The sequence below is a fragment of the Hermetia illucens genome, chromosome 2 (genome assembly GCF_905115235.1).
Source record: "Hermetia illucens chromosome 2, iHerIll2.2.curated.20191125, whole genome shotgun sequence".
NCBI classification, from domain to species: domain Eukaryota; kingdom Metazoa; phylum Arthropoda; class Insecta; order Diptera; family Stratiomyidae; genus Hermetia; species Hermetia illucens.
The window spans coordinates 137626964-137648142 of record NC_051850.1 but is presented as its reverse complement, the minus strand read 5'-3'; the positions used below and the strand labels follow the sequence as shown (position 1 = coordinate 137648142).

Below are 21179 nucleotides of genomic sequence, written 5' to 3'. Positions count from 1 at the left end.
GCATTGCGCTCGAACGAGATTATTACCCTGATTTGACTTAGGTACTAATTCACAGCTGAGTCGACTGGCATCCGACATCAAATCACGATAAAAATCCCACTGCTACCAGTACGACAGCCTTGTGCTCTAACCGCTCAGCTATACGGACACACAACTTTTACATACCATACCTTTATTAATAATAGTAGGGTTGCTACCAAATTTCTCCGTATGAAGATTTCTACTAAAACCTATATCACAATAATTTTTACGAATCTCCGTAAACGTCCAGTAAATTTTCAAAATAAAAAAATATAGTATTGCAGTATTTCATCTGATATCGTAACGGATGCCTAACCTTTGTTAGCCCTGCGCTGGCGCGTGGCATGCTCTGGTGCGTCAGCGAGTATTACACCCACAGCGATCACCAGGCCATTTTCTTTGAGCTACTCGTGGAATCAGAGAGCAGAAAATCATCATGCCCAAAAGCCAAAAAAGAAGTAAGGCTGGCCTGTAAAAGCATTGAAAGAGCAGACTTTCATAGAGATATGGCTAAACAAACCTAATAAAGCAGGCACCTATACAGAAACGGCTGTCCATGAGGCCCAATGCACTTCCGAAGCATATGACGCGTCCATGTCTAGGAGGTGCTCATTACCCAGTAGAAGACCAAATTACTGGTGGAATAGTGAACTGACCAGCCTTCGATTAGCCTTTCATCGAACCAGACGAGCGGTTTAAAGGGCGATGCGTATAATCGTTCAGCGGCAAAAAGATCGCGCCTATAAGGAATCCCGCAAAACTCTCTAGCTGACCATCCAACGGAGCAGGAGGGAATGCTTTAAGGAGCTCTGTGCAGAAGCGGACGTAAACCCACGCCTACAGAATCGTGATGGGGCGATTCAAAACCCCTTAATCTCCGCAGATCGCGTGCCCTACCCGGTTGTTAAAAATTATTATATATAGCAAGAGGAGAGTACTGAAAGCTTCCATCGACCTCTAAATGTGAAGCTGTTACCAGTCATCAGAGACGAGTTGGTGGAAATCTGCGGCAGAATAGATATAAATTCCTTAAGCTCGCCATGAAATCCAGACTAGACATGTTCACCGAGTTGTTCGAAGCATCCATATCAGAGGAGGAATTTCATGCGGCATGAAAGCGGAAGGTACTGGTACTGCTGCCTAGGTCTAGTAAACCTCCAGATGAACCATTCTCATAAAGACCATCATGTTTTCTGGACACTGTTAGAGCGGGTAATCTTTAATAGATTACTCCGGGCTGTTGAGGGCCTTTCAGTTCCGCACTATGGGTTCCGTAAAGCAAGATCAACCGCTGATGCCATCAAATTGGTTATTGTCTTGGCCGAAGACGCAATTCACGGAAAGTACAAAAGCAAATGTTGCACGATAGTGACCCTGGACGTGAAGAGTGCATTCCATTCGCAAATTGAAATCTAATACGGAAATCCATGTCGAAGATTTTTATTCCGGCCCATCATGTAGTTAGTGGTTTTCGTGAGTAAAACTCCTATACACGGATATGTCCAGGCCAGTGCCTTTTGAAGATTCCCACCTCCTCATAGAACTGAAAAAAGGACTGACAGTTTTCAACAAAACCATAAGAACGCCACTATCATAAATTTCTCCACAATAAAACGCTAGCTAATTGGTAAGAATATAGCATTGTGAGCTGGAGAAGAAAGAGAGCGATCGCTTTTACCGGAGTTGTTTTTTATAAATATCTTAACGATAAACTGTGCGGAGGGGATTTGGGACGACGAGGGCGATTTACAGAAACCTCTAACCTCTCTAAGAGAGTTCAACGAAAGAATTTGATTAGGTATCACTTTGGCGAGCATTCCAAAAATTTGGTTCAATTTCACCTGTCAGTGAGTTTTCCAATGATGCTAACGAGCAAGGTAGAATACGATCTGACTGGTAGAAGGCACAGCCGCACACCAATGTGAGAAAAAGCCAGTCCAGCCGAATGCTCTAATTATTAATCTTTTCCTTGTTGTTGTTATTATATACCATGTAGATGCTTTGTACGCATTCTTGACAGGCACATTCGTGATATCATCCAACCCACAGTGAACCAAGCCCGTTTGTCAAGAAGTGCGGTACTACTAACACAATATACGTTGCGCAGTTATTCATATAAAATTGCTTCGCGTCTCCATCAGTTTCCATTATGTAACCGCCTTTTTGCCACTCATCTTTGTTCTTGTCACGAGTGACAGGGATACTCAACGTTCAGCGCTCTACCCATTGCTTTATGCCTAAAATGTTGTCGTGGCGTCTCACGACAAAGCTGGTCTAGAACTATTTGTTCAAAGGCGGGAAGATCGTGTGTGGTCTTCTTCCGTGCCTGATCGAATAGGCGCTACTACTGCCAGTGGCAGTATCTTCCCAGAACTGAGGGATTTAAGTCCAGTCAACCTATACGGTTCTGAGTGTTGGCCGACTATAAAAGCAATGAACAGCGCCCCAACTTGCGGTTCAATACAGCTCGGAAGCTACCTTTAATGACTTACTTTGTTTTTCTAAACAAGTTGGAATATGGTTTCCCTGAAGCCAGAAATCAACTTAAAAGTGTCATGGTGTTCAAGGAACCTTCATGACCTTCAATTTTGGTCTTCATTACCTTTTACAACCTTGAACTTTCCCACATACATGCCAAAAACTTCTACTACCAAAGTGCCGTGAACTTTGGTTCGGATATATTGAGAAATTATCTCGAAAATTGCCGGTGAAACAATTTTACGCATATTTTCGTTGATCATGGCGATTGCGCAGAGGTTCCTTATTTTAAAAATTATATGCGATCGTGTGATGTCCATGGTGTCGTTTGTCATGGCGATTATGAAATGTAATGATGCACTACCTTCTTTCTATTAGTAGTTCAAGCACTAGAAAAAAGTTGATTCTCTAAACTTAAAAAACAATAATGGAGAAGCCAATTTCGAATTTTTTTATCAAATTACCATTTAATCATCACAAAAAATTTGACAACAACAAATCAGTCTTTGTTCTGTTAAATTACCACAAAGCTGGGGCAGCTGCATATGCGGCTGGTGCAAATCCTGCAGCATAGCGGGCAGCATAGGTGAGTGGAGCGGCTGCAGCCAAAGCTGGGGCTGAATAAGCAAGTGGAGCGGCAAGAGCTGGAGCACTGTAAGCCAATGGAGCAGCGGCGAAAGGAGCGGCTACAGCGGCTGGGGCGGCATAGGCAACTGGGGCAGCAGCAGCAACTAAGGGAGCGGCAATTCCATTGTAGTTACGAGCGACAACTTGGGAGCTGGAAGCAGTGACAACAGCTGGGGCGGCAGCTACAACTGGAGCACTGTATGCTAGTGGGGCAACGAGTCCTGATGGTTTTCCAAAGGCGCAAGCGACAATGGCAACAAGAACAATGATCTGTGGAATGACAAAAAAATTATTAAATTCAGGAAAACCATAAGAGATTTAGTTCAACATTGGATTTATCTGTAACTCCCAGACATTATCCTTTTCTCTTTGTACTTACTGACTTGAACATGTTGTTTAGGTGTAAGGTTTTTTTTTGTGTTGATCTGAATAAGACGCTTGAACGACTATGTTCACTTAATTGATGGGCCCCCTATTTATATCGAATACTAATTGCATTCAAAGTGAACCGATTCTTCGATTTCTTTGCGTTCGCCTGACTGGTTTCGCAAAAAGACTCTTTCAGATGATCTGGCAATTGAAATTCATTCCACATTTCAAACTTATACGAGTATATTTTTAGGTTGTTGAAAATAGTCGAACCGTTTTGAAACTGGGGCACAAAATAGTGTTATGCATTATTGCAAGAACTTATTGAACCTGAATGTGCGAATCTTTTGCTAAGTACCTTGCAGTTCCATTATTTTCTTGTTATTTGGGAAACAAACCCGTCGGCCCTTGAAATTAAATGAAGAAAAACATAGGCGCACTCTCAAATTGACTCATCTCTGTCTTACAGTGAATATGTTTTCCTTAAAGTAAGAGCAGCTTAAGTGCTTCTTTGGAGGATGCGTTGGAGCATCAGGACCTCAACGTAGCTGCTCTGGGTTTAAATACCAGTCATGAGTCTCTGTGTTGTTCTTGTGCTTGTTTCACTGCTGTGCGCTTATCGTTTGCACAGCGTTAACTATGATCATAGTGAAACTTAAGAACAGTCTGGCTATGTGGATGTACTTTACTCTACTAAATTGTGAACAGGAAATACTGATCATGCACCAGTAGAAACTTCTAATGCGCGTTTAAAAAGACATTCATTCGATTTTATCACCATATCATATGATCATATCATAATGAAGTATTATTCAATCCAGATATTATATAATAGTATGTTGGACATTCGTTGCGAAGAAGGCAAATGGGGAGTTTAAAACGTCTGCACTAATTTCAAGAAACTACTCACAGAAAACCAACCCTGCAAATCTTTTATACCTCAAGTGGCGAGCCCTTCAGAGAGCACCGAGGAATTCGAGCATCTGAATAGCGCAGTTTTTACAAAAGGTAGCACGGGATTAGCATTGAAGGATTAAGAACGCATGCGATTCGCATAGCTTGTTCCTTGGGTAATCTGAATGCCAAGGTGAATTCTGAAATCACCCTGCATGGATATGCGATGAAGACATGTGATGGTCACATCAATTGCGAAAGGTATGTAAGCTTCGGCAATTTTTACTGGCTCGTCATCGCCATCATGGGCGGTACACTTTTCGAGCACAGGGGCTGCCACAAAGTTAGTTGGGTTTCGACTAACCGGCTGCAAACATCTAATTAGAACCGATATATCGCGATCAACAGAATATTTAGGAGTTGTCTTCTGAATGTGCGTTACAAAAAAGGTGTTGACATTGGCCCGGAAAAGAACCATCATCTTCTTATACTTCCTTTGCGAACTCAAAGCATAGCAAAAATTGCGCGAGAGCCAAAAGAAGTATTATTTCTAATGACAAAGTTCCCCCGAGATCCCTAAGAAATACTCCCCATATGACTCCTATGTTCCTATACCTCAACTGCAGTGGCTTGAGAGATAAAGTATATCAACTTTTCTTCGACGCAAAACGTTGAGGACCTGGAGATGAAGCATCAACAAGTGATCTTCACAATCACCTGAAGAACGTTATCACGGATACGGCCACAAACATACTTGGCCTCAGCCGCAAAAGGAGTCGGAACGGCTGGTTTGACGATGACTGTAAGCTAGCAACGGAACGGAAGAATGCCGCATACCGAGTAATGTTGCATTCTCAAAGAACGCGGGCACGCGCAGAGACTTATCACGAACTCCGTCGAGCGGAGAAGCGACTTTACAGACGGAAAAAGGAAGCCTGGGAAAACCAACAAGTCTGTGAACTAGAAAAGTACAGGGAGCAACCACACCAGGCGCGGAAGTTTTACCAATAAGTCAGCAGGATGAAGCCTTATACACCTCGATGCTCATCCTGCCGAGACAAAAAGGGAAATCTGATTTCCGACAGAATGGGCATATTAGAGGGATGGGTTGAGTACTTTGATGAGCTACTGAACAACCAAAACATCGCCGAGTTGGAGGTCGCGCCAACTGAAGACGACGGACAAATACTCCCACCATCAAGTTTAGGAGAAACCGTCCGTGTAATTCATCGGCTAAAAAATCATAAGTCGCCAGGAGCCGATGGAATTACAGACGAATTGGTTAAATATGGAGGCGACCAGTTACACCAAGTGGTTCATCAACTTGTGCTCAAGGTATGGGACAGCAAATCAATGCCTGACGATTGGCAACGAGGCATTATCTGTCTCATACATAAAAAGGGAGATATCACACAGTGCAGCAATTATAGAGGTATCATGTTGCTGAGTACCATCTATAAGATATTCTCCGCTATCTTGCTAGGCCGGATAGCCCCATACGCTCAGAACATCATTGGCCCATACCAAAAAGGCTCTACTCCAGGCAAATCAGCAACAGATCAGATTTTCTCTCTGTGGCAAGCGATGGAAAAACTGTTGGAATATGGAGAACAGTTGCACCATCTGTTCATCGACTTTAAAGCCGCCTATGATAGCATAGCCAGGGTAAAACTGTACCCGGCCATGAGAGAATTCGGTATCCCGACGAAATTAATAAGACTGACTAGGCTGACCCTGACCAATGTGCGAGGCCAGATAAAAGCAGCAGGATCACTCTCAAGACCATTCGACATCAACAACGGTCTACGACAAGGGGATGCTCTATCATGCGTCCTCTTTAACCTGGCCCTCGAGAAAGTGATCCGTGATACTGAGGTAAATGCAAGAGGTACGATCCTCTTTAAGTCCACAAAACTACTGGCCTATGCTGACGATATCGACATCATGGGAAGAACCACCCGAGATGTACAAACTGCCTTTATCCAGATCGAGCAGGCGGTGATCTTGGGCTGCACATCAATGAAGGCAAGACCAAATATATGGTGGCAACGTCAGCACCGAAGACGAATCAACCAACAACATCAAACCGCACTGGTCAAACACGAAGAAGAATAAGGATAGGAGAATACAACTTGGAGACCGTTGGCAATTTCTCCTATCTAGGGTCGAAAATCACAACCGATAACTACTACGATGATGAAATCCGCGCACGGTTGTTGGCAGCCAACAGAGCGCACTTCAGCTTACAAAAACTGTTCCGCTCGAAACGTCTTACCATAGGGTCAAAGCTCTTACTGTACAAGTGGGTGTGTGTGTATGGTGGGGGAGAAGCTACAGCTTCTGAGCACTCAGGCCGTGTTGGCCCATTGTACTCGTTACTGTACAAAACTATGATCTTGCCAGTCCTCATGTATTCCTCGGAAACTAGAGTTCTTAGCAAGAAGAATTGAGAACTCTTGGCCGGGTTCGAGAGAAGAATCCTCCGAAGAATTTTCGGCCCCCTGCATGAGGATGGACGATTCCGTAGCCGTCCGGTTGTGGATAAAATCCGGCTCAATAGGTTACGGTGGGCGGGTCACTTAATCCGTATGGGGGAGAATGATCCCACCCGGAAAGTCTATAAGGGCAATATCTATGGTAGAAAAAGAAGACGAGGCAGACCCTTCCTAAGATGGAGCGATGGCGTAGGTCAGGACGCCAGACAGCTTTTAGGGATATCGAATTGGTGGACCTCGGCGCAAAACCGGGATATCTGGAGTTCCTTATTAAGGCAGGCCTAGACCGGATACCGGTTGTTGCGCCGTTGATGATGATGATGAAAACCTTGCCATTTTAATGTAATTGCGATTACCGAGACTTGGTTGAATGGCTCATATAAAGGCGAAGAAATCCTGGACGACAATTGGTCAATTTATAGAGTTGACCGTAATTATGCTTCTACCTGTGTTTCCAGGCGAGACGGTGTTCTCATCACAATTCACAATTCTCTACCTGGTGAGGTTGTTCTCAATTAACATTAATATTTTCTCTTTTGAATGGAAATTTGCAAGCGTCTTCCTAGGAAAACATTATCTTTATATCGGAATTGTCTACGTTCCTCTCTGATCTGACGAAGCTACTTATATTGAGGTCATTGATATAATTTCTTCCATCGCAATTGCATTAGGAGAGGATTATTGGATAATTGTGTCTGGTGACTTCAACCGTCCGAAAATTAGGTTCATTTTCGATGAAAATGACAGCTGCCTAATCCCTGTCAACTGTCTTAATCCCATTGACTTCACTCTCATAAGTGCATTTTGTGGCAATGATATACAGAAAGTTATTCTTACTCCAAATCAAAACGGTAAATGGCTTGATTTAATCTTTACCAATGTTTACGACGAAGTGGATAGTCCAACTATTGATGCCGAGAACATTTTCCCAAACTCTCCCCATCACGCCGCTCTTACAGTTTAACTCACCTCCTCGGATCCCCCCCTTATCCGTTCGTACAATAATAAAATGCTGACTGTGAGGGCGTTAAAAATTTTTGAAAACCATGAACCAATTCCCTTTTAGTTTTGGATCTAGATGGCTCTGTAGCATCGTTCTACAAGATGATCTTTCACGCCATCAACTATTATGTGCCAAAGATAAAGAAATGGAATAGACTGTCGGAACTCTGGCTTGATAGTAATTTAAGACATCTTAGGAGTAAACGGAATAATCTCCACAAAGTTATCAAAAATAGTTACAGCGAGGATCTTAAGGGCATGATACAACTTCCAAGGAATTCACCATAAAATTCCACGAAGCATTTGAGTCATATGTTAATGGGTGGTCAGTGGGTGGAAAAATCATCAAAGATCCTAACAATTTTTTTGAGTTCGTCAATATAAAACGGAAGACCGGCCTCCCTACTTCCATGTTTAGAGAGGGGATAACTTCTTTCCGCCTACAGGAAATATGTGAGTTATTTGCTGATCACTTTCAAAGTACTTTTTGCCCACCTCTTATCCCACAGCCTGCCACGTTGGCTGATACGATTCCGGCATCGTTTATTGGTGACATATTTTTTACCCATTATCCGTGCAAAGCTATTCAGGAAGTCGACGCGAACAAATGTCCTGGCCCCGATCTAATCCCTCCCTAATTTTCTTCGCAGTACATAGACCACTTGACTACTATGCATTTGATCTTTAACAAATCACTCTCAATGGGCATTTTTCATCCATGTGGAAGTCCTCTCATCTCACACCCATCCTTAAGAGTGAAATAGCGAAAATGGCCGAGGTGTTGGTATCTTGTTAGTTATCCCTAAACTATTCGAGAAACTGATCTATGATAAACTCACTCCTGTCATTGATCCTCTTCTCAACGAACAAAAACATGGATTTCGAACAAATAGGTCGACCCCCAGGAATCTCATCATTCTATAATAGTTTCTAACGTCCTCTGGGAATTGGAAAAAGCACCCCAAGTGGACGCTATCTATACAGATTTCAGTAAGGCTTCAACCGGGTTGACCAACATGTTCTATTGAGCAAATTACGTAACTTCTGTATATTGGGTCCCTTACTCAGTTGGTTTCAATCCTATCTTCTGGATCGAACTCAATTCGTTAAGTTTCAAGGAGATCGATCCAAGAGGGTTTTCATTTAGGTCCTCTTCTATTTAACATTTTCAATTCCGACTTATCTTGTGTGTTGTCTGACATCCCTTACCTGTTGTATGCGGATCACAAAAAAAATGTACCACACAGTCAATCTAGACATACTTCTTTGCTTAAAGAAAATCAGCACCAAACTATTTATAGATTTAATGAGGTATATTCAACACTGTCGGTGCGCACAACTTCTAGTTTATCTAGACCCCAGTTAAAAAATATCCGTACTAGGAACCTCCTATCCTTTCTCCAATCTCAACGTCTCTTATTGCTCTTTGCTTTCTATTTTGTAATTCCATATATTATATATTTGGGTGCACGATGGTTTCATTTAGATATAGATCGTACTGTATTTATGTTTAATATATCTTGAATTAAATTTGAAGTAACAGTGGAAGTGAAAAGTGAGAAATTTGAGTGACAGGACGATTCCCGTTCGAAGGGATAACCGCAACGCTTGGTAATGTGTTCATAAGAACTAAAATTAACGGTGTTCATGTCTATAATTACTATGCTACGTCAAGTGCAACAAGCGTGGAATATGAGGCTTTAGACGCGAATGTATGATCCACTATTGTCATCGTGGGAGACTTCAACGCATGATCTACTGAGTGGGGAAGCAAGGTCTCTAACAACAGGGGGTTTATATTGTGGGAAGCTTTTTCTTCGCTGCACATTGTTTTTGCTGATTCCGGAAGTATCTACACCTTCCGGAAAGAGAGGATAGGTTCGGTGGGAGATATTACCTTCGTAAGCAGTCCGTTGATGAGGGACATTACCTGGCGAGTTAGCCAACACTATTCTCATCAAGCTATACTGTTTAGTATAATGCAGACAAGGAGAATGGAGCACCCGAAGAACTTAAAGTCATGCCGGACGAACTAGTGGAGTGCGAAGATGTTTGACGCGGAAATGTTCACTGAGATATATAAGGAGAAGCGAAAAGACATTACCAGCCCGCAAATGGTGAGCAGAAAATTGTAAAGAGAACGGCGAGCTACGAAACTAGTCGAAGAGAGCTGCGAAAGGCGATCTGTGAAAGTAAATGGAATTCCTTTAAAGAACTCTGCGAAGAGGCCGACATAAAGGCATGGGGAGGAGCCTATAGAGCGGTAATGTCTAAGTTGAAAGGGTGCAGGACCCCGCAGATAAAATGCGCAGTTTTGTTGCAAAGGAAAGTGACTATTCTATTCCCACAGCAAAACAAATTCACTATTGCACTCTAAAGAGAGCATCCCGCAAAGAATATCCCAAGTATAACAGAGGATGAGCTTACCATTGCTTCCGAAAAGATAGAAGCTAAAAAACCATCCACTCTGGACGGACTACCGAAGATGGCTTTGAAGGTTACGATTCAAGTAAGGCGGGAGTGGTTCATTTCCAATTTTATTACCTGCTTGGGAGAGGGCACTTTCCCGACTCAGTGGAAAAGGCAAATGAGGGTGCTGCTACCAAAGAGTGGTAAACCACCTGGAGAGCCATCGTCGTATTGTCTCATTTGTTTGCAGGACACTGTGGGAAAGTTGCAACAGGTTGTTCCCAATTGTAGAGGAAGCAGGAGGCATCTCCACACAACAATATGGTTTTCACGCCGGCCGATCAACAGTGGACGGTATCAACGCAATAGTCAATCTGGGAGAGGAAGCAATTGTAGGTATATAGTGGCAGGGCGATACTAAAAAATACATTAGCAGCACGTTCGTCGTGAGGAATGCTTTCAACTCAGCGTAATGCCAACATTAGACGAAGCAGCTTTCGTAGTCGCGGGAATGGTCCCCATTGATATTTTGGCCGGGGGGAAGCAAACACTGCACAGTTTGAAAGCATGCAGTGACCATAATGCCGAAGATCAACGACTAGAAGAGAGAGCGCGCACAATCTGGGTGTGGCAAGAACGGTGGGACAATTTTCTCAAAGGGAGGTGGACGCACAGAATGATTCCAATTATCCATCTTGGGATTATGCGCAGCCATGGAGATGTCCACTTGACCCAGTTTCTAATTGAGCATGATGCATACTGCAGGTATTTACATCGTTTTGGACATGACGATTCTCTCTTCTGTCCTGAGTGTATACGAGGACCCGAGATTTGTTAATGGAGGGGAACAGCTTCAAATTCTCTTGGTAAAACCCTTTCAAGTGGAGACGATCATTTCGCGCCTGTAGGGAGTTGTCAGCGCAATGCTGACCACATTGTCTCCTACAGTCTACTATAGTGTACCGTTACGGTCTTGAATGAAGTGCTCTAACACACTTCAAGGCCCTGATCCAATATGGATTGTTGCTCCAACGATTATTAAGGAGTTGCCAGATCTCCCATTAGGTGCGACCCCAGGTGGCGGATTAGGGCATATCTATTGATGTGTAAATATGTGATCATACACGTTTCTTTTTTGGCTTTGCATGGGTTAGTGCTTGCTCATCTCTGGTATGTGGACCAAAATGGCTATGAGAAGGAAACCTAGAAAATTAAATCAGCATGGACGAATTGAGAAGGAGTAAAGTTACGGTGCAGAGGTTCAGAACCCCAATACCGCCCGCTTTTGAGAGTGACCAAGCGGGCTCCGGACCGTCGATATCCCTCGACCGCAGTGCCTCGGTAGTGGGCAACTTGGCCACCGTAACATCTAATACTACAAGTGTTTTAGATTATAAGGAGGTGTTTAAATGAAGCACAACTCTGCCAAGAACGCTAACTGCAAAGGTAAAGAATGATGTGATAAAAGGGAACAGCTGGCCAAGCCAGAAACAGCAAATAGATCATTCAGGAGAAGCTTATCAATTTTAGGATCTCCTCCAATAGCAAAGCCAGAAAAAGAGGAAGCTCATGAAGCTTAGCAATTGAAAAAGTGAAGGAGTCTGTAAAAGGAGTAATCTGGCAAAGACTTACCGTGAACAGAGCCCTCACCCAGAAGAACTACTTTTTATGCAGCTTGGGACTAAAATAGTTCAGCTGCTCGAATTCATCAATAATAAGCACAACGTGCATCAAGCCATTAAGAACATGGTGAGAGCCATCAGGGTATTTAGGTCGCGAAAATAAAAAGAAAGAAAGCGTAGAGAAAAGTCGGACATCCCAGCCCCAACATTGTCACAGGCGACCCAAGTGACACCAAAGCACTAGGTCATCGAGCTTCGGTCAAGTAAGAGAGTGCGAGACAAAGAGGGGGAAGCATTGGGGAATCAACGGGCACTGAAGAGGACAAAAGGGATCTTGATCAGTCCAATAAATGGAACTAAAAGTTCAGAAGGGCCCAAAGTAGGAATGTCGGCTAGCGAAGCGAAACCGAAGGAAAATAAGAACGGTAGTTTGATTAAGGCCATGAACAAAAAAGGAACAAGAAATAAAAGGTGCGAATTCGCGCGGAGGCAATTGTAATCTCCAGCCAAGGAAACCTAACGCAGATACTGAACCCTAACTAAGATACTGAAAAGTCAAATCAGATCCCGACCAAAAAGACCTAGGCGGAAATGTCACTAAAATCCGGAGGACCCAGAAAGGGGATCTCATGTTTGAGTTGGAAAAATCCAGCGTGGGAACAACTGACGGCTTTCGTAACCAAGTTATAAACTCACTTGGAGAGAATGTCGCGGTTCGTTCCCAAAAACATGAGATCTATATAGAGTGAAAGGATCTCAAAGAGATAACATCCAGAGGAGACCTGTTATACGATTTTGTTCACGACGCAAGGCGAAGAAGTCGAAGAAGTCCAAAGGTAATAGCCGGTGACTTTAATGCGTGAGCCATCGAGTCGGATAGGAGAGAGACGTACCCAGCGGGGCTGTGCTTATAAGAAGCATTCGCCCAGTTGGATATAGTTCTGGTCAACGAAGATGATGTAAACACTTATCGGAAAGGGGGAACTGGTTCAATTGTAGATCTGGCTTTTGTGAGCCCTGCGCTGGCATGTGACATGTCTTGGCAAGTTAGCGAGGACTTCACCTACCGCGACCGCCAGGCAATCACCTTTGAACTAAGCACGAAGCCACAAGGCAGGAGATCACACCCCGGAAGCCGAAATCCAAAAGAACACCAGGAAGGTCTGCAAAAGCGATGGATGAGCAAACATTCATGGAGGTGTGGTTAGACCTGCCTAGCAAAGCAGGCACCTCCATGGATAGAGTTCTCCATGTCACACAAAGCATCTCTAAAGCATGTGACGCGTCGATGCCTGGGAGATGCTTGTTCTCCATCAGAAGACCGAATTGTTGGTGGAATAATCAATTTGTTAGCCTTCGATGGATTTGACACAGAGCCAGACGAACAGCCCAAAGGGCAATAGGTAGGATCGGTCGTGGGCAAAAGGAGCATGCCTATAGGGAAGCCCGCAAGAACCTCCAGCTGACCGTCTAGTGGAGTAAGAGGGAATGTTTTAAGGAGCTCTGTTCGGAAGCGGACATAAAGCCGTAGCGCCTATAAAATAGTGACAGGACGATTCTGAGGCCAATCTTCTCCGCAGATCACGTGCCCTATACTCTTGTTGAAAATAATCCAGGGGTTATTTGTGCAGCGCCCTCTGAATGTCACGCTGATTCCACCAGTCACCAGGGACAAGCTGCTGGAAATCTGCAGTCGAATAGGTGACAACAGAGCGACTCAAATGTAGATCGGATATGTTCGCGGAGCTGTTCGAAACGTGCATGTCCGAGGATATCTTTCCTGCACCATGGAAGCGGCAGAAGCTGGTGCTGTAAGTACGACACTTACCTGAATCTCCATCCAATTCTTCAATTATTTCACCCATCCAAATTAGTTTCATGTTTTTAAACATTAAACATAAGTTAAATAGTAATTACTCTATTGTTTTCAATTATTCTTTAATCATCACAAAAAAATGACAACCACAAATCAGTCTTTGTTCTGGTAAATTACCACAAAGCTGGGGCAGCTGCATATGCGGCTGGAGCAAATCCTGTAGCATAGCGGGCAGCGTATGTGAGTGGAGCGGCTGCAGCCAAAGCTGGAGCTGAGTAAGCAAGTGGAGCAGCAATAGCTGGAGCACTGTAAGCCAATGGAGCAGCGGCAAGAGGAGCAGCTAGAGCAGCTGGGGCGGCATAGGCAGCTGGAGCGGCATAGGCGACTGGGGCAGCAGCAGCAACCAAAGGAGCAGCAATTCCATTGTAGTTACGAGCGACAACTTGGGAGCTGGAAGCAGTGACAACAGCTGGGGAGGCAGCTACAACTGGAGCACTGTATGCTACTGGGGCAACGAGTCCTGATGGTTTTCCAAAGGCGCAAGCGACAATGGCGGCAAGAACAATGATCTGGAATAACAAAAAAATGATTAAATTTAGGAAAACGATAAGACTACCATCAATTAAACTTTCTAATTTTTTAAATCTGTCACATTGGATTTATCTGTAACTCCCAGACATTATCCTTTCTCTATGTACTTACTGACTTGAACATGTTGTTTAGGTTTAAGGTTTTTTGTGTTGATCTGAATAAGACGCTTGAACGAATATGTCTAACAAATTGGCGAGTCTCATATTTATACCGAAAGCAAACTGCATTCGAAGTGAACCGATTCTTCGATTTCTTTGCGTTCGACGGATTCATTTCGCAAAAAGCCATTTCAGAAGATCCGATAATTGAAATTCATATGGCATATTGGGACTTACCTTATATTACCGCATTTGCTGCCGTTATCAAACAATGAAATGTTTGTTGAGAAATTACTTGCACTCATGGTACATTAAAAAGTTGCACGGATTTTTCCGTATAAAGCGCTTCCATAATACGCTCACATACGGTAGAAGTGCTCGGACATTATGCAAAAATAAGGTCATCGCAAATTGACTCTAAGGAGGATATGCGCCTTCGAACAATGATTTATGCGTTGATCTATTTATGGCCGTAATCGTTGAATTGTTTAGATGACTAAGTAATGGCTGCCCCACAAGCTGGCTGATAATAGTTCAATAAGTGGCTTCTTTATCTATCGGAAACCATTTGCATCTATTACTTTTCTCTGGTCGCCTTTTAGTCAGCCGCTACGTGTGACATTGAAACTTGTGTTCGAACATGTGTACGTACTTTCAAAACATTTGTAATCTAATTTGCGTGGGAAAAAGTTGATTTATTTGTTTTTGAACGTGTTCGAAGATACTCCATTTGAATAATAGAGTTTTTTAAAATTGGGCCGAATTTCATTATCGTTGGGAGCTTGTTGGTTTTGGAATTTCAAGTATTCCTATCAAGGAATCTTATTAGAGGAACAGATATTTATTTGCCCAAGCAAAACAACTGAGAGGCAAATATAATAATACATACATTATATATTTTAATTGAACAAATTTTTATTGGAAAAGATACATATCTACACCCAATGTCGAAGGTAATACATTTTTTCCAGCCTAGACAAGAATTTCTCTTACAGCAGTGACTAACTTGTATTAAGTTTTGTTGGGGAAATAACAAACATTCATCTCGATTTCCAGAAATATTGTTATGATTCAATTATACAAAAACCAAAATTGTACGAAGGCGAACTGTTAACGGGCATTAAAATGTAAAAAGTTATCAAATCATGAAAAGACGAGTATATGGAAAGCATTTCCATAGAAATCTGAGGTTCTTGCTAGAAATAAAATAAAATAGAGTAGAAGCCAGGGATATATTTATTTGATTGTTGCTTTTGCTTCTTATTTTCATAGATTTACTAATTATTAGCTATTTGGACCTGATTAAAAAAATGTAGGATTAATTTGGGAAACAATATAAAAATGGAACCAGACTTGTTTTCAAGTCAAGCTAAAATGGAAAAATTTCCTTTTCTCTGCTAACCAATATTCAGTCATCCAAAGGATAAATCAAAATGGGGATACAAAAATTTCCTAGCGACAAGTTATAGTAACAACCACAAAACAGGCGAGTTGACTCCTCCAATTTCAGCAATTTCCTTGAATTCTGACTCAAATTGAAAGCATAGATGCATGCGGAGGCGTATATTATCGAAGCGATAACAAATGGGTCGGATAAGGCATTTAGAATTGCTTGGTGCTCCTTTAAATCTAAATGATATGACAAGTTAGGCCGAGCCATTAGTGTTCAAATATAATAAAAGCAGGTGTCAATGCAATGAATGAAATTATGATGTATATAATGGAAAGATTCTCATGTGCAATTTTCAAGCTTTTTAAGTTATATGGTTGCCATAAACCCCTATGCACCATTTGTACCGCTTTCTGGTCATGCACTTGAATTCTCCTCGCAATCTTCTTAGAAGCTTTCACCCTCTCTCCGTATTTCCCCTGTATGTAGTTCTAGGCAACCCATACAGGAAGGAAGGTTTCATTGGATAATATAAGGTAGTTTGTGATCCGCTCATCAACACACCTACGGCCATCTCGCCCATACGGTAGAGAAGCCCTTTATTCAATTATGTGGTGACCGGTACTGAGTAAAAAATACGATTGAACTCTCAATAGGCCCCAACAGCTGCAGGGTTACCTGTTACTTGCGTTCAGCAGCCCTGCTTGGAGAAAATCTTTAATGTGGACATTTATATTAAATATGATGTGGTGTGCAGTGTTTTCAGACTCCATACGTCTGGGTTCTGAGTCGCGAAGTCTACGGCCTAGTAACATCCTAGAGGAGCTGTCGCAGGGCTGGAGATTCCCGACAAACTAAGCTAGACGTAAATCTAGCTTTAAGTGAAATTTTTGTTCTGGGCTTCTTAGCAAGGGTAGAGTAGAAGACCTGCGGTATCTTGCGAGATTATGATACAATATTCTTCTGTTTAGTCGCATGAAGACTATTCTTAGATATGCACAGTGCAGCCAAGTCCAGCATACGCTACTCTATTCCATGCTTAGGCATATCAATGGTTGGGACATGATTTGGACCCCACTTACATAGTTATTCTGACCGACAACCAATGCGTCACTAAGGCCGACATCCTCCAGGCTGAATAGTCTAGGTAATACGTTCAAAAGTGTCGCCTTCTGACTTCACGATGATTGGAATATATAGGAAATGAACAGGCCGAAGTACTGACAGTCCGCCGGTGGGCGTTGTGTGCACCCCGGTGGTTACATACACTACACTGATACAGATGAGGAAATGTAACCACCGCTATGTCAAGGAAGACCTCGCAAATGGACAGCAACAGCACCCACAGCATTTAGCATTCATTCTTAATACTGAGAAGATAAACATATGCCTTATATCAAAAAGCGACGTCATGAGATCCACAAACGCGAAAATCCATGGTCATACCATGCAACACATCTCAGTCAGAAAGCCATAAAGGCGAACTACAAATTTCGTTAAAGAGGATATCAGACATGAACAAAAACAGAAAATTGAAGACGAAAAATGCAACTTGTGAGCAAAAACAGAAAATTGAAGATGTAAAATGCAACTTGTGACAGCTGTACAGTTATTTAGTAAAGTTGTGAAGATCTCCTCAGTGTACGCTCCGCCCTAATCTGTTGATGTTATCAGCGTATGAAAAGCGCGACCAATAATAAAATGAAAAAAAATCTGGATGAGAAGGTTTACTTATTGGTTTCTCCACAAAACCTGTTCTGCGTAGAACATTCCCTTCCGAAGGATGTTAATGCAATTAGTGCAAGAAGCAAACATAACTCGGCTTCTGTTTGAGGGACGATCCGTATCCGTTTCGTTTCGGTATTCTCTCGCAATTTTCTGAGCTTAACAAGTACAAATGCGGTCACCAAGCTAGCATTGTACTGGTTTTATCGAACATCCGTCATAATACAGGACCCAAAAGAAGCCGAGGTCCACAAATTCGATATTCCTCAAAGCTGCCTGGCATCCTGGCCTACGCCATCGTTTCGTCTCAGGCATGTCGATGAAAAGATGATATTCCAACAGCTTTTCCATCGCTTGTCGCACAGAGAAAATCTGATCTGTTCCTGATTTGCCTGGAGTGACGGTTCTTTAGAATGGGCCAATGACGTTCTGGGCGTATGGGGCTATCCGGCCTAACAAGATAGCGGAGAATATCTTATAGATGATACTCAGCAACGTGATACCTCTATAATTGCTGCACTGTGTGATATCTACCTTTTTATCTATGAGACAGATAATAACGCGTTGCCAATCGTCAGGCATTGATTCGCTGTCCCATACTTTAAGCATCAGTTGATGAACCGCTTGGTGTAATTGGTCGCCTGCATATTTAATCACTTTTCTTGCAACTGGGGCAAGTCTGTTTGTGGCCGTATCAATGATAAATTGTTGCTTCATCTCCACGATCTCTGTTGACTGAGGTTATTGCGGCATCCATTTCGCCCTTATAGGTGTTACGGAGGGCTGTGTTGTGAATACCTTTGGTATTCACTCACACCTGATTGTTAGAGGGGATTGTAGGAGGTGTCGTAATTCCAGCTCGGAGCACTATGCCAACGGGATAGTGATCCGAGTCTATATTGGCCCCCCTATATGTTCTGACATTCATCACGGCTGAAAGGTGGCGGCGTTCAATCAGCACGTGGTCAATTTTGTTGAAAGTGGTCCCGTCTGAAGAGGCGCACGTATTTTTGTGCACCGCTTTCCATGCAAAGCAAGTATTTCCAACAACCATTTCGTGTAATACTGTTAACTGAATAATCCGCACTCCGTTATCATTGGTATCTCTATATAAGCTATGGGAGTCAACGTATCGCCATAATACATGCTTCGTCCCTACTCAACTGTTGAAATCTTGAAGTATAATTTTGATATCATACTTGGGACAGGCTTCGAGGGTCCACTCAACTGTCTCATAGAAGATATCCTTCTCCGACTCTGCAGTTTCCTCTGTAGGGGCGTGAACGTTTATGAGGCTTATAATTCTTCCCCAACGCAGAGTGCATAGCGTTTCGCTTATATTTTCAAAGCCGATAACAGCAGGTTTTTGGCTAACTAAGAAACCTACTCCGAGCACATGGTTTACTGGATGGGCGCTATAATATATGGTGTAGTGACTCTTCTCCAGGAACCCGGTCCCTGCCCATCCCATCTCTTGCAACGCTGTTCCATCAGCCTTATATTGGGGCAGGGTATGAACTAGCTGCTGAGCAGCATTCGGTCTGTACAGGGAGCGCACGTTCCTTGAGAAAATGCGCAAATCATGAATCCCTTGTCGTTGCCGGTTTCATCGTTATAAAATTCATCCTGTCCGAGGCTCCTTCCGTGGCTTCGTAACATCGGTTTTTCGTGTAGGGTTGTCAGCCCTACCTAACCCCCAACCTGGAGGACCAGTTGGTACATTTGGTCTCGTTGTTAGACGGAAATATTGCTATTAAAATTAAAAGATAAATGATTAATGAAAAGCATAAAATACCTCACCCAGAGATGTGTCTGATCACATTTTTTTTACAATAATTTCCTACATGCGATACTGAAATAATGGGATAAAATAATAAAATACAGTGAAAACGTTGCTTAAAAGAATCTGAAGAATTCCATTCAAATCTATATACAATAAAAAAAACAACTAAAGATGACTTTGATAACCCAAATATTATTCTAAAAGTCCCTATAGTTACTTCTGGCCTTTTCTGTTGACTGTAATAAATTTCACATGAAAACACTTCAATTTGTTAATTCTCCAACTTGGATATTTCAATCTGGTTACACCCTCGAGGGATGTTTCTTTTTGTTTGGCGCTTCTTTGTGGAGTTCCTTTACAAGGTGAAGTAAGCACGAAACACATTTAAAAACCTATTTTCAGTGACTAACAAGCCAAAGTGTGTAATCCCGGGTCTTAGCGGATGCGACACAGTTGCATAAGATTAGAGGGCTGAACGGTTCCTCGCGAGTCCTTCCGTTACTGTGATTTCTTCTGAGATCAATGCACAAGTATCAAGTTCGCACTACTGGTAGTTGCCCTGGTCCTGGACGGAGCCGAGATCGGATCCTCTTGAGCATAGAACAACACAGCAATCAACTCAGGAGAAGGCGTATCTTTTCCCGCTGCACACTCTCGAGAGTGGAAAACTACGCGAATCTGCACTTTTACTTTCTGCGAAATTCCGGGCGGGGAGCTCTTTCCGTTACAAGAAAAATCAGAAAAAAAGTCAAAACGGACGCACCAAGATGCAGCGCACGCAATTTCGGTCAATGGGCATCCTTCGGATCACATCTGATGTTCACGAATCATAGGCAATAAACTATGAAACCGAACTGAAAACGATTTTCCATTTTTACAGCATAAACTCGGGATTCGGTAAGTCACGATTTCATTTTATCATTCAAATGTTCCTCATTTGCGTACCATATTATTGACTTATTCTAAATTCCAATTGTTATGAAAACTTAAGTTTTATCTACTATATTTTTCCTAATAATAGTATCATTTACAGCAAACTTTTCAGTATCGTGCAATATATTATGTTACTATAAAGCGGATTAAATAGGGGTGCAATAGGACGATTAGAAATGCCTAACAATTTTCGGAAGTGGTTAAAGAAAGGCTTGCTGGATTCAATACCAGGAGACTCAGTATTCGTTTTCAGTTTTCTGGAATTCATTTATATATGACGGAAACAGTTGGTAAGTCCTTCATGGTGACATACTATACTAGTTTATTTCACACACACTCAAAAGGGGCATGCATTCAACAAGTGTCCCCCGCACTTTTTCCTAGTGACAAATCGGTCTGAAAATGGTTTATTAAATTTTTCAGTACTGGAAGAATAGAAGCAAAGCGGAAGACGAAATATGAAATAGGTTCGTTTTGAGCTTTTCACGAAATTCCTGTCTTCATTTCAGCTGCAGATATGAGTTAATATGCCTGTATCCAGATTGTTTGCTGTAGTAAAAATAGATCGCAGGACCAAATTAAGTCACTCTGCACCATTAGTCCGACGGGAAACTATCACAGTATAGAATAAGATAAATAGCGGTAGATACCAAACAAGAGGAGTACTTCAGTAGCTGTGCATTAAAATTAGGAAATAGTTGATAATGGCCACTGAGTTGCTGGAAATTGTGATTTATAATGTAACAATAAGAAATTGCTTTCAACCTCACATACTAATAACATATTCTTATCTTCCAATCAGCATAAACGAGAGTGAACTGTCTCCTAAAAACCTTGTGGAGTTAACACGTTACGATACCAAGCATGGTGCGATATCAGATGGGAGCATACATGGTACGAATGAGCAATAAGCTGGTATGCATACT

At 42.4% G+C, this 21179-nt stretch overlaps 2 protein-coding genes across 2 annotated transcripts; both read right to left on the bottom strand.

The window, feature by feature from the left end:
• Positions 1 to 3013: 3013 nt before the first annotated feature.
• On the bottom strand, positions 3014 to 3581 carry LOC119648304 (cuticle protein 16.5-like). Its single transcript, XM_038049969.1, has 2 exons — positions 3506 to 3581; positions 3014 to 3396 (listed from the first exon to the last, which is right to left on the bottom strand). Exons 1-2 carry the CDS (start codon positions 3515 to 3517, stop codon positions 3019 to 3021), a joined length of 390 nt encoding a protein of 129 aa, XP_037905897.1. The 5' UTR covers positions 3518 to 3581; the 3' UTR covers positions 3014 to 3018.
• A 10253-nt stretch (positions 3582 to 13834) lies between these two features.
• Positions 13835 to 14540, bottom strand: LOC119648303 (cuticle protein 16.5-like). The gene is made up of 2 exons (XM_038049968.1): positions 14436 to 14540; positions 13835 to 14302 (listed from the first exon to the last, which is right to left on the bottom strand). Exons 1-2 carry the CDS (start codon positions 14445 to 14447, stop codon positions 13907 to 13909), a joined length of 408 nt encoding a protein of 135 aa, XP_037905896.1. The 5' UTR covers positions 14448 to 14540; the 3' UTR covers positions 13835 to 13906.
• Positions 14541 to 21179: the final 6639 nt, after the last annotated feature.